The 14,564-nt window shown below is 34.6% G+C and overlaps 1 protein-coding gene and 1 pseudogene across 2 annotated transcripts in view; both read right to left on the bottom strand.

The window, feature by feature from the left end:
* Positions 1–59: 59 nt before the first annotated feature.
* LOTGIDRAFT_196500 (hypothetical protein) lies at positions 60–8,690 on the bottom strand. The gene is made up of 11 exons (XM_009066389.1): positions 8,596–8,690; positions 7,704–7,930; positions 7,049–7,126; positions 6,074–6,172; positions 5,497–5,590; positions 5,040–5,198; positions 4,005–4,213; positions 3,212–3,337; positions 2,712–2,816; positions 1,561–1,695; positions 60–1,427 (listed from the first exon to the last, which is right to left on the bottom strand). The coding sequence occupies exons 2-11, from the start codon at positions 7,858–7,860 to the stop codon at positions 1,081–1,083; spliced, it is 1,509 nt and encodes a 502-aa protein (XP_009064637.1). The 5' UTR covers positions 7,861–7,930; positions 8,596–8,690; the 3' UTR covers positions 60–1,080.
* Positions 8,691–11,786: 3,096 nt separating this feature from the next.
* LOTGIDRAFT_151007 overlaps positions 11,787–14,564 on the bottom strand; it is a 9,109-nt pseudogene continuing 6,331 nt past the window's right edge. Inside the window, exons 11-12 of the mRNA in view lie at positions 13,410–13,527; positions 11,787–13,059 (exon numbers count right to left, since the gene is read on the bottom strand). Coding sequence covers positions 12,716–13,059; positions 13,410–13,527 — 462 coding nt within the window. The remainder of the gene's footprint in view (positions 13,060–13,409; positions 13,528–14,564) is intronic.

Here is a 14,564-nt window from a genome sequence, read left to right as displayed (position 1 = left end):
TTAGTCTTCGTCTTGAAAAATTAAATACTGTAACATCTGGACAAAAAAAAATACAATATCATGAAAAAAATCTTTTGAATTTAATTCTAGTATAAAATCATATATCAACATAATAACGTATTTCATCCCCTTTATAAATAAGTGTGAAATATGTTACATGTATGCCATGAAAATCAAGTTTCCGCAGTTTCCGAAAACGCACTAAGAGCTAGTTTCATATTTTTTTAACAGCTTATTTTCATTAAAATATATAATATGTAAAGGTGCCCTCACACCATTGCGATTAACAGTCTTGTATGGTTCCGAATAATAAAAGTGGTCACAACTATTCTTATTCGTAACAATACGCATAAGATGATCGATATGGTGTGATGATCACCTTGGCCAAGCAGTCCGAGCACTGAAAGTGTTTTTAAAGCACTGTACAAAAGGATAATATATTAGGAAAAATAAGTTCGTTGTTAAGTTTTCTTCATACCGAGGTATCAACTGGAAGGTAAATATTAAAAACAAAAGTTATATGGATATACATGTACTACTTCTAGGTTAATTACATACTACAATTCAAGTAATCATAATATTAAGCGTTTTTCATTAGTTTATTGCATTTTTATTAAGTCTTTTGGATCATGTTATGTTATTTATGACACCAGGTATATCTACTGATGAATATATGCTCTTTTTGGCCATGTTTAAAATTTTTAAATTTTATGTTTATTCCAAGACGTAGTATCCCTTTAACGTGCCTACAAGAAACAGTTTTTATACATTTACTCTTTACAAAGCATTCAGGTAACACCCGATCTGTTCGTTTTTTTGCAGCTTGTAGCTTATAAGAACCATAGAATGTTAGTAACAGATAAACGATCAAATTCCTTGGCTCTAAATTTTGTCCCCTTTTTTTTAGTTTATTTGAAGATGGAAATATCTTATTTAGAGTGTACAGATAGGGTACTTAATCGTCAAGAAATGTTGGCACATAGGTACTTTACAAAGATTGAAGTAGAAGCTCTTGAATATCAAAAGTTTTTCTTATTGAATAATTTAGGAAACGGCACAATTTGAACAAAATTTCAACTTTCATTTTCGAACTTCTGCGATAAGATCATTTTGGGGTGGAGGAAGGCTGATTGTCGACTCTAATGGTGTCATATTCATTATTTTACCTTCTGCACAACTAAATGAGAAATTTCTCAATAACATCGCCAATACTAGCAACATTTCTGGTCGGGCGATTGTTTCACCCAGACAATTTCTACGTCCACAAGAGAAAGGTAACCAGGACATGGGTTTAGGAGCCAATGAACCATCTTCATCTAGTAGTCTTTCTGGTCTAAATACCTCAGGATCACCCCAAACATCTTTGTCCATGTGTAAAGCATAATGATTTACCATTACCATTGTACCTTTTGGAATATCATATTCACCTGTAAAATATAGTAAACCTTATTTGGAGTTAAAGTTACATCCGATACGACCATTGACCAATATTCTAGATGTCACATCAAATTGATGTCTTCTACCAGTTAATTTTAACGAGGGTCACTTAAAATATCTTACCTAGGGTTGTGTCACATAATGTAGAATGAGGAACACCCAATGGTACGACTGGCATAAATCTCATACTTTCATGTAAAACAGCTTCAGTATAGGGTAATCTCTCTTTATCTGATATAGAAGGTTGTTGGCCTGCATCTAATAGAAACATGGAAATCAGAATCATAACATGGACATCGGAACCATAACGGGCATCGGAACCATAACATGAACATCGGAAACATAACACGGATATCGTGAACATAACATGGACATCGGAAACATAACACGGACATCGGAACCATAACATGGATATCGGAACTAAACATGGACATCGGAACCATAACATATACATCGGAAACGTAACACAAACATCGGAACCATAACATGGATATCGGGAACATAACATGAACATCGAGAACATAACACGGACACAGGAACCATAACATGGACATCGGAAACATAAAATGGACACTGGAAACATAACATGGACATCGGAACCATCACATGGACATCGGAACCATCACATGGACATCGGGAACATAACATGAACATCGAGAACATAACACGGACACAGGAACCATAACATGGACATCGGAAACATAAAATGGACACTGGAAACATAACATGGACATCGGAACCATCACATGGACATCGGAACCATCACATGGACATCGGGAACATAACATGGACATTGGGAACATAACATGGACATCGGGAACATAACATGGACATCGGGGACAAAACATGGATATCGGAAACAAAACATGGATATCGGAAAAATTACATGGACATCAGGAACACGAAAAATGTCTCTTCTAAATATGGTGTCATAATTTGACATGGGGCAGAAATTGGGTACATTTCATTGACTAATAGTGAACCATTTAGATATTTAAGATCTTTACTCATGTCAAGATAGAATTTTTATAAGCTCTGGGCAATCCGAGCCAATGATACAACCATGGCCTTTAACGTCGTTTGTCTAAATCAATTTAATTAAATCACTCATTATCCTCCAAATGGTTCTTCTTTTAATAGATATTTGATGCATAATATTGTTGATACTAAGATGCAAATATAGATTGGTTTGGTCTACAGATCTGTATATTGATCAGATGGGCTGTTTGATAAGATGATATTTACAGTTACTGCAGAAAATATGTTTACTTTACCGAGAACTTGATCGATTTCTTCTTGTGCCTTTTTCTGGATTTCGGGATGTTGAACCAGTAAATAGATGGTCCAAGTTAAAGTTTGTCTTGTGGTATCAACACCGGCTATAAAAATAAACATTTGAAACAAACGTTACATCTATGCCACAACAAATAATCTGGAGTCTTTTAACTACCGAAAACTTGACTTACTACAATATAATTTAAAGCCATGCCAATGGTATTAGATTCTCTTGGGAATTTGCTCTATAATGGAGACTACAGACTTAAGTTTCTAACAAACGAATTTATAATATGGTGGACATCTGGAAGGCAAATAGGCCACAGGCAACAAAGCTTATAAAACTTGTGCCAAGCCTATTGAAGGAAATATGGGTATACCTAAATAAGAATGGACGCAATCAATCTAAAATAGAAGGAATTCAAACGAATGGATATGAAACCATAAATCAAAGGATAAATCAATTCAATTATTGATAAGAACAAGATTTTTTGTTTACCTGTAAAAATGTCCTTCAATGTCTCTACGATATGTTGATCTGTTATCATCTGTTCTACAGCTGGGTCTTCAGCTATTGCTTCATTTCTAGCATTGATCAGATAATCTGTTAGATCTTTCATGTCGTCTAAAATATGATGATCGAGGTATTCAAATGAATATGACACAATATATAAAGAACCGGTTTTAAAATAATTTCTACATAAATCCTTTTGGAATAGAGTAATATATTTACTCTGAAAGACCATTCCTGGGGTAAATTCTTAAAATCATTGTGATGGTATATTGTTTTTATCAAAATATGTGACCGAATACTAACTGGGCTCACATGGATGACAGACCGCTCATGCCCACGACGAGATGTTGTTTTACTACGCATGCAGCAGAACATGAGCAACTGGTGGCCGATTTTCCACTCTTCGGTGTGCTCTTAGACTGTTGTGGACTGATCAGAAAAAATATCAGCCAGTGCAAGAACGTTCTGCAGGACGCCTTGAGCTCAAAGAGTAATTGATATCTTTACAAAGTCAACTTACTACGAACTCGTCTGATACCGTGACATCATAAGGCACTTCTTGTATTAGGCTTGCAACAATATGATATGATAGAAAGACCATACAATACGACTGTGCGTTTAATCGAGGTCCTCTGATTGGCAGCATACAATCCAATCAAAACGATGTATTTAAAAGCCTCTGTGAAACAAAAAGTACCTAATTATGTCAAGGTATTAGACGAGCCCGTAATACTTTAACATTTGGAAGATGTGAGCGTGAATGACAAAGTAGATTTACCTGTAGAAAAAGATTTCTTGTGATTTTCGTGTTCCTTGATCAAAAGGTCATTCAAATAGTCGAATGCATCCATTATTCTTATATACTTCTTAGTAGGATAGTACCTGAGGAGTGGAATAATGTCTTCCCACAATCCGTTTCCAAACTCTGCTGATATTTTGGTAAAAAGTTGAAGTATATACAAAAACTCCTTATCATCTATTTCAAAACTGGAATAAACAAATTCACTAGTCAAAAATTGTCTGCCAATATTCGAGTAGCATTACTGGATGTTGCAGCTGTCATCGGAAAAGCTCTTCGGATGGCACAGTTAACCGAGGTCCCGTGTTCTACGGATCGGTACACGTTACATATTTTTCGACAATCAAAAATCGGAAAGAGTAAGGATATTATTCCTATGTCCTGACAAAATTATCTTCATTGTACACTGCATGGTGCTGCTCATTTATTAATACATTCAGTGCAGGAATGTAAGACGTTAAAGGGACAGTATGCAAAATTTCATTATCGAAAACATCGTACATTATACCTGAAAATATTTCTAAAGTATGTTATTTATATCTATGTAACTACTTGATCAAACTGAATTTGTTTCAAAAGGGTTAATTAAAATCGGGGGTACTAATTGTTAATTAAGCAGCTTGACCTAGTTTTGGTGTTATAATGGCTCTATATTATTAGTTGAAACCTGTAGAATACATGGCAGACATATTTCTTTACAATAAGGTGTTTATTTTTCTTAAATCCGTTAGTTTTCTTACACCTTCCGAATTTCACAATCAACTGTCGAAGTTTTCTTAAAACCTTTTAGGGAGTTTTGGCATAAAAAATTGACGTCTGGATTTTTTTGTCGAAACTTTCAGATACTTCAAGGGACATATTTCTCTAGATTTCGATGTTAAGATTTTACAAATTTGTTCGACCTACAAAAAACAAAACAAAACAAAAACAAAAAACCAAATATGGAATACCCCTTTAAACGCCATTAATTTCTTTTTGTCGAAAGGTACTGCTTAGAAAATTTGTTACACAAACCTTTTATGAAAACAGAGTCCATATATAAAATTCACTATGAACAATGTGATGTGTTTCTCTATATCAAGAACTTCACCTTCCTTTTCCCTCATTAATTTAAACACTTTACTTCCTGATTCATGAAGTTTTTCTCCAAGCTTTTCACCACTAGCAAATTGTCTGCAAAATCATGTTGGTATTAAAATGATATGTTTCAGAAGTGTCCTACTGGTGATGAAAACTTTTACAAAATTTATCATATATTTATCATTGATCATTTTTATTTGCATTGGAATCTAAGCAATGGCTGTTGTTATGAATCATTACATGGTGAAGAGGGGGGGGGGGGGGGGGGGACGTTTGTACTGCCATACCTAAGCTATGTTATATTTAGATAATTGAAGAGATAAGATAAGATTATCAAGAAGAATTTTCTGCGGGATTGTGTTTGAAAGTATGAGAGTTTAAGTTTACCTACCTCATTCCTTGAAGAGCAACTTTCCTCAAAACTTTCCATTCCGTACCAAAATCACCAAACACAATGTCTTTATAACCATTTGTCAAACGCTCAACTAAAGATAAAACTTATCATATTAGTCGCCTGATTTTTGCTGTTCAATTTTACTTGTGTCAAGACTTTTCAAATGTTACAAAATGATTTCCTTTGCCGTTTCCACATTATTACGTCTATATGCAATATCAGCTTTAGGGTTTTGTTCACACGGCCCAGGAGAACCAGACGGCTCGCTTTGTTTCAGTTTTAGACGAACATTACTTCAACCTTTCATTTCGATAGAGCTTTTTCATTTGTTAAAGCATATGTTATACATGCGAGAAAGACTGTCATATTGCTCTACTTTGGGTTTTGCTATCAAACATTTCGTTATGGTTAGACAATCGAGAATTTGATTGGCTAAATAAATATAACGTCATTCGAACGGGATTGCGGTTGAAACTTGTTAGATTACAATGGAGACAAAACATATTAAAAATAATTAATTGAAGTGCGTGAAATAATTAGAATAGACTGATAAAAGTAGACAATATCAACTAACATGTATGTGTTTTCAATCTTCCGGCAAAGTCTATATCTTTCTTGATCAAAGCCTCTCTCACGACCTCGGTACTGTTCAGTGTGACACATTTAACTGGACCTGCAATAGAAACAGAATCGTAGAGGAAAGTTGGTGGATCTAAGGTAAACTACAACATGTTCATTTTGATGTTGTTTCATGGTTGAAGCTCCACCCCTTTAAAAAAAAAAAAAAACAAATATGCCGAATTTGTCCGAAGCAAATGAGAATAAGGCAAAGTCGCACTGATATGTAATATACAGGTAAATCGTGAGATCGATCTAGAGTCTACAGTCGGAACAGTTTTGAATTGCCACCAAATTTTTATGGAATGCGAATCAAAATTCTTCATTAAAATTGTAACGTTTTATATACGTATTAGTTCAAGGGCAGTAACTCTTTGTAATTGTAATTTTCATTCGACCACTGAGGAATCCAGTTTTTGATGTTAAAATGTGTCATACTTATGTGAAAGATGGAAGACGTCGACCTATATAGTCTTCGACAAACTGTAATACATACATCAATACATCAGAATACCTCTCAACCCCCAATTCAACTACTATCTGAATTTCTCTATCTCTATTCCCCTTTCCACTACCCTAGTCCTCTTTCTGAACCTACCTCCCTTATAAATGAATTTTCCCTGTCTCTTCCTTATTGTGTCTCTTTTTTCACTTGTAATCTCTCATCTCCCTGTCATTCTACCACTTGTCTTCGTCCATACCTACGTTGTATCTTTTACCGACTTCTTTTCTACCTCTCTATTTACCATCACTACTTTAAGTCCTATCTCCGTTTTATAATTTTCTCTGTCACTACTTATAACTTTTCCTTCACCTTCCTCTCTACCTACCCTGTCTCTTCTCATTACTTCCTCGACTTATTTTTCTCTCTACAACTTTCCCTTCCTACTTCTCCTATCTTAATGATACATAAGAAATACAATGAACTTACCAAAGTGTACAGTTATAATCGGACCATATTTTACTTTCCATTTACACAGCAGACGAAACAAAGATTCAGATCGGAAGGCTGAAAGATAATTATAGGATAGCGTGCAAGGTAAGATAACATATGTCCACTGTTCAATAGGGGGTACTCGATTGATGAGTCCTACACGTGCGAGATTCATAGAATAATCCGGAAGTGCCATAAAACAATTTGGTACAAGGATCAGGATGCGTTCCACCTGTGCTGAAAAAGTAGGTATAGACTGGTTCGATTTAAGCCACAATCGGAACAGACAGAACCTGTTCAGAATTAACCAGTCGAGCGCCAAGTAGAACTCTTACACAATATGCAAATTGTTTGTGCGGACTGTAGTCTAATGGCGTTTTGCTCATGGAAGTGACTTTGTCGAATACTAATTGATTGATTTCTAATAAAATGTCATAAGTAGGCAGTCCGTTCAAAAACACAAAAAAGTAAAGCAGAACAGCTTTGTTTACATTTGTGACTGTTATGCCATTGCATTGGAAGCCTTCTCTTTTTTATACACGTTGACACTATTTTCTCCGCATTGTCAATATTTTATTAATATTGACAGAACTTGTTGTTCTTGTGTTGTATCGTTGCACTTTTTGATCTAAATTTCAAAATCTGTACTTACACCAGAGATTTCCAAAAAATGGCGGCCCCCATGGACCGGGTGGTAGTTTATATTTTTTCCCAATAAATCTATAGGAAATCATTCCAATTGTTAATCCCACGATTAAAGCTTGACTGGTTATTGTGAGAGGTATATTATTGGTTAACGTCTCCAACATGATTTCTTTTTAGATCTGCAATACTATGGTAAATATCTTGTATTTTCATGAGCAAGATGGAACATGGAACCTAATGTTTATTGGACTATGAAATGAACGAGTTCTTAACCGATTGATTAAAGTATTGACCTACTTTCAAAATATTCAATTCAATTTTCAATACAAGTTATCTCCCTTGTAATGCAAAAATTGTTCAAAATAGTGCATTATAAATCATGGGTTTTGAACCTCGGGGTAAATTATACATAATTACAATATATACACAATATAAATGTACGCTATTCTTGCAAAACTCGTTTCACTTTGGTCTTCTTGTCATTCTGGAAAATGCCAATGGGCGTATGTTAAACTGTATAACACCTTTAACGTTTTATTGATTGACATGAAAATCATACAAATTACACGTGACGCAGGATTTAAAAAAGTCAACGCTCGTTAAATGAACAGTCGAACACGCGTACCACTCTAAATGATACAAGGAGACTATACCTTTTCCCTTCTATAACCCCTCTTAGATCGATTGCATTACCTGCTCCCCTCCCCTATAAATCCTTACTATTTCGCGATTTTCACTGAGGTTTTCTCTCCAATCTGAACAAACACTGACTGAATATAACGACTTAGATTTTAATTGCCCCAAAATTTTATTCTAGACTACAAACCGCCTCAAAATTTCAGAATCCTCAAGTTGAATTACCTTGCTATACATGACAGACAAATTATATGTTCACTTACCTGATACAAGTTTATCTATAAGGTCTCTATAAGCTGAACTCTTTTCGTGCCATTCAAATGTAGCAGTGTTTATTTTTTCATTGGACGCTTTTCTGAAGTAAATCAGTTGTAGAGGTCAGAAAATAGAACGCTAATAATTATGTTCTACGTTTTATATATTGTGTATAGCCTTTCACATAATATTTTAGATATGTCTGTCTGGGACATTTATAATAGCCTTCATAAACAGCATGTCATATTATCTAAGAATATCAATTATATAGTAAGACTATGTTTCATGTTTTTAATAGTCTCAGATGATATAACAGCTGATATAAACAGTTAGATCATTAAGGCGACCAATGTATATGAATTGAATGGCGACTGATTAAAACACCCTTGAAGCCTATGATGCAAGGGCTGAAATAAATATGACTATCAGTCGTCACCAATTCATATTACATTCAATACTATTTCAGGTAAGAGCTATGTATTCTTATAGTCTGTTTATATTCTAAATGTTTAAAGATAAAGTTTCCCTTATTTTCATTTTTGAAAATGGAAATGCTAATATGAAAAGAAAGTAGAGGTGTTCTTATGACTTGGAAAAATACCAGTTTGTCTCTCATGTCCAAAATTAATTCATAATTAGCTAAATTAGAAGGCAAATGACCGATTAAGAAAGGTCAAAAAGTCTTTTTTTGTGTATCCAGAATGTACATACATGGGCATTTATGATTGGTTAAACTCTTAATTATATGCAATAAGAACATAATGATAATATTAAGAATACATGATAATTCATTAGCAAAAATTAATCAAATATTTTGCTTAAAAATAAGGAAATCCATCTTTAAATGTTTTCCAACGTTAATATTTCTATTTTACCTTTTCCTAACTAAAATATTACCTTTAAATATTGTATATTCATATGTTTATATAGCACCAATTCATATTACATTCAATACTATTTCAGATCTCGTTATTTATTCTAAACCCTATCAAAAAACCCGACATCCAGCATCTAAGACCATCTCGACACTTGGGCTTAGCAACTACAAGTATATCAACCCCCAGAGCTACACATGCGAAACCCCTCCAACTCCATGTCAACTCTACAACTTCAGTTCATTATCGATAACCCCCGTCGATAATGCTGATTATTAGTGCTATCATCAAAACTAATAAAGATCACTGATAAACATTGTCAAACTGACTTTACTTGGGTCGAAAATGATGGACATTCATGTTATTCAAGGGATTGTAAAGAGGTTTTCTAAACTGTCTATGTGTATCAGGGACACCGACAGAATCAATTGCACCACTCCAATTTTCAATCAGACGTCTGTGGTTCCTGCATTTTCACTAACCAGGAACCACAAAACAACATAAAAAATGCGGAAAAACTCTTTACAATCCATTTTATGTGTAAAATAATAATATCCAAGACTATATCCTACTTTCATGTTTTCGAGACGGGGTAGCTAAGTACGGCCGTTCACCCATTGGGATGGTGTTGGGAGGCTGTTGTGTTGGTGTGATCTCTGTTTCCAATCGCCAGATATGCAGTCCACTTCGTTCCAACGGGAAAAAAAGCCAAGACCCAGCGGCGGTGTACACGTTAAAGATAGAAATCCCACTCATTTCATTTATTTCTATCTCTGTTTAAAGTTATGCAAGATAGTAAATCCTGTACAAACTCACACAATCCTCGGAGATTTTGAAATCAAGCTATACTTCATTTTCTCTTAGACTAGAGGCTTCGGAAATCACAAGCATCGTATATTGTTGCTAGTATCAACATTTGGTTCCAATATCCAACTAATTAATAAACTTCTAAATAACACGCTTACGATTGAAAGCTACAAAATCTAGAACGTACTTTCAGTGGATATCATTGGTATTGAAAAAAATACCGTTGAGGGTTTTAATGATATCCAAAATTCAGCATCCCGATTAATTTTCAAAGAGAAAGAGTTTTGAATATCATAAACCTGATGATTTCCACTGAAGTCAACCCCTATTGTTTAGAAATCCAAGAAAACACACATATTATACAAAGGTGGTCAATTCAGCCGGCCACCATAGAATTAGACTATATATTTGATCTTCCATAGTCTTCAACAAAAGAAATGATTTCTCAGTATATAATATAATAATTATTTCAACCCCGAGATTTTAAAATAACCCCATTATTCTTGGATTTCATATATAAGATCCTATAAAATCCCGCTATTCAGATGACGCCATTATAGAGTTATATTATAAGTTCTTTCCCATGCGTATTATCGACAGTTGAAAATGGCAAAATTTCCCTCATTGCAGCATGCATGGCGTTGTTCGTCTTCGTTAGCCCACATGGTGCGGAAAAGTTGGACGTAAACACCATAAATTTCAATTTCCCATGCGTATTACAATAATAACCAAGACACCAATGTCTAATGTCAACTATGGCATATAAATTACATAATGACCACGTGATATTCTGCTTGCTATTTGGTATACAATGTATTCGTATAATATATAGAAACAAATGTCAAACTTAAAGTGTCTATAATAGTTGTGTCAAAATCTAGAACAGTCTCGTCTATCGACACACACCAAATTTGCCCAGGTCAGGCCTTGACTTGTATGTACTGAAAGGTGTCGAATATAAAGGTTTGATTTAACTAAATATACACTGATAGTAGCGAAAAGGTTGACTAATCACACTGAAACCTAATATTTTTCAAAAACTTAAATGTCTAGGAAAACCTTAATGTACCATATATCATGAGTAGTTCAGCTAGGACCATGTGCTACAAGTAAACGATCTCATGGCATCGAATGGTAAGCTTAAGCCACTGTTCTCCAAAACTTCCACTTATTGTACACTGCATAGAGTTGTTTGTCTCCATTTCCACGGGCGTAGAAAAGTAGGACGTAAAACTCCACTACATTCATGAAAACGTTAGCGGTTTGAATGTCACTGTAACCGCCTTTCGTTTAGACATAAAGATTGATATTTTGTAGCTGTTCCTCGCATGATCGAATATGCGCCTTTCATTTCACATTAACTTGAGCCGGAACAATGATAGGAGGCAGTCTGGTTAATTCAAGGACGCTATTTTGATTTATGTCGAAAGAGTATACGTGCCCAAAGCAATATACGCATGTAATCTTTTGATGTATCTTTGAAAGCATTTTATAAAAGTTATTCTCAGACCCATAATACTAGTTTGATATATTTATTATATATACTTTTAGAAAACTATAAAATAAAAATTGAACACAATGGTCATAATATAGGTTGGGGTTATATCATCTTCTCAATGTCAACCTATTGTGAAATGTGTCTAAAACCTTGACTTCATTGGGCTCTTTACGGATTGTAACGATTTGTAACGGATTGTGCGCTAGCCAGTACAGCCAATCAGAGCTTTCGACATAAAGACTGTATACATTATGGCTTATACTTTACAGGCTTTCTGTCGAAGGCTCTGATTGCCTGTATTCGCTAGCGAACAATCCAATCTAACCTCTGCATTTAAAAATTTCGTAATGCAAGCCTAATGAAGTTGGGGAGATTGTTAAGATATACTTTCAATTACTGGATAAAATTCCTAAAATCAAGATAGGCTGCTTCCGTTTAACATGTTTTTTCTGGATAAAACTTCATTTCAGCTACACTTGACGTATCACTTTTAAATGTGTAATTCCAGTTCGTCTACTGTAAAATAATATCAATCCTAGTGATGACCAAAGATTAGTGTAATTGAGTACAAAATATGTATTCACAAAACTTTCTTCTTTGATAAATTGAATACAAATTCAAAAGGTATCCCAACAAAATGTCAGAATATACAGTATAATACATGTACATCTATATATGTACAATCAATTTTAGTGCAAATTAAGAAATCACTAGTATATTGGTCATAAATGCTACAAACTGTAACTTAAGTACATAAAATGAAAAGTGATGCCAAGACTCGCACTCAATACTAGATCTCATGTTATTCCCTTTGAATCATAACCAGGTCAGATATTCTCGATACCATCTTAGTGCTAGGATGTACTAGGGTCTTATCTTGTAACAACGCTTCTATAGGACATTCTAGGGCTAAGATCATTTTGAGAATAAGTGGCAAGATTCACGAATCTATTTACGAATAGTAGCAATAATTTCATTTTTTGGCGGCTGCATAGCTACAGAACCTGTAGGAGTCATATTCAATGTTTTACCCTCTGCACAACTAAATGAGAAATTTCTCAATAACATCGCCAATACTAGCAACATTTCTGGTCGGGCGATAGTTTCACCCAGACAATTTCTACGTCCACAAGAGAAAGGTAACCAGGACATGGGTTTAGGAGCCAATGAACCATCTTCATCTAGTAGTCTTTCTGGTCTAAATACCTCAGGATCACCCCAAACATCTTTGTCCATGTGTAAAGCATAATGATTTACCATTACCATTGTACCTTTTGGAACATCATATTCACCTGTAAAATACATATTAAATACATATACTGTGAAAGTGTGCACAGCTAGAGAGGAAATATGTGGCAATCTTTTTGTACAGATTCCGGCACAATCATTGACCTTCAATTGTATTCATATACCGATCTGATAAAGTACCTTTGTTTGATTGTGACGGTCATATGTCACAAAAAGGAAGTGTTTTGCTTGCTGATCTGAAACATCAGCGTCTCGTCCTGATCTTAAACAGTTATTTGGTGATCTTCAACAGCAACTCTTTGCTTATTTTCAACAGTTCTTTGCCGATCTTCAATCGCAGCGATTCGTCGTTGCTTCAAAAGCTCTATGCAAATCCATAAAAGAGAATTATTACCTAGTGTTGTGTCACATAATGTAGAATGAGGAACACCCAATGGTACGACTGGCATAAATCTCATACTTTCATGTATAACAGCTTCAGTATAGGGTAATCTTTCTTTATCTGATATACATTTAAAAAAATATATGGAACACGCCAGTTGTCATAGTACTTCTGTTAAATGTATATACAAAAATTGTAATACATCCAGATAACATAATGTGCTACAGGGCGAATCTTAGGTGATACATTCCAACAGTTTTATATACAAGCATTCACCTATCATATACAGAAAGGTTGAAGATCAAAGAAAAAAAAATTGCGTTCTGGTTGGATTGTACTCAATTAGCTCAATTGCAATCCACTCAAATCTTTGTCAACTCAGTGATACAAGAAAAATGTCTATTGCATATATGTCTATTGTATATGAAAATAATACTCTTTCAAATACCATAAAATGCAGATTTCATTGCCTTTGAATTCTCTGAACATCCAGGAACGACAGTGCCCCCATCCCCGCCGCAAATAATTTCTGGAAGTTTCAACGTAGGCTTCTATGTCATTTTCCATTATAGTGGTGATATATAAGGTCCCACCACAAAGCTAAGTACAGTAATGTGAACTAGTTCAACATATTACAGTCATATTATATTCTATTTACATTAAGGGTATTCTTGCGAAATCTTGATAGGTTATAATGTAGGTCGTTTACTGTTTGTACAATGAACGAAAAAGAACATTAAATCAGTTTTTTACATAAGAGATAAGCAGAAAAGGAGAAATATTGAAGGGTGAAGGCAAACTGCAAATTAAGGTAAGTTGTCTTTTTGTCAGTTATCACTGTGCAGTATGTAATTGAATCACTCTTTCCTGTACAGTCCTCGTCTTCACAATGTCAAGCTACATGTATTACGAACTTCGTTCTTATGCCTTGACTATAATAGCCACTATTCTTGTATCGCAAAATGTAGCAGTTTGATGTATGCTAACGAATATAGCCAATCCGAACCCTTCACAGAATGGCTGTAAACATAATGGCTTTGTGTTTACAGAATCTCAATCGAAGTCTCTGATTGGCTAGTTTTTGCTAGCGTACAATCCAATCAAATCGCTTCATTTACAAACTTCCATGATACAAGAAAGGTGACTATGNGCAGACAAGGTATAAGA

This window comes from Lottia gigantea, assembly GCF_000327385.1.
Source record: "Lottia gigantea unplaced genomic scaffold LOTGIsca_76, whole genome shotgun sequence".
Classification (NCBI taxonomy): domain Eukaryota; kingdom Metazoa; phylum Mollusca; class Gastropoda; family Lottiidae; genus Lottia; species Lottia gigantea.
This window is presented reverse-complemented; position numbering and strand designations above follow the sequence as displayed.

Excerpts from the sequence above, each read along its gene's own strand:
- LOTGIDRAFT_196500 (XM_009066389.1), bottom strand. The coding sequence starts at position 7,860 with ATGTTGGAGACGTTAACCAATAATATACCTCTCACAATAACCAGTCAA. Across the intron at positions 5,199-5,496 it reads GTTGCTCTTCAAGGAATGAG|ACAATTTGCTAGTGGTGAAA; the intron begins GTAGGTAAACTT and ends ATGATTTTGCAG. Across the intron at positions 4,214-5,039 it reads GGACTCTGTTTTCATAAAAG|TTTTGAAATAGATGATAAGG; the intron begins GTTTGTGTAACA and ends TGTTTATTCCAG.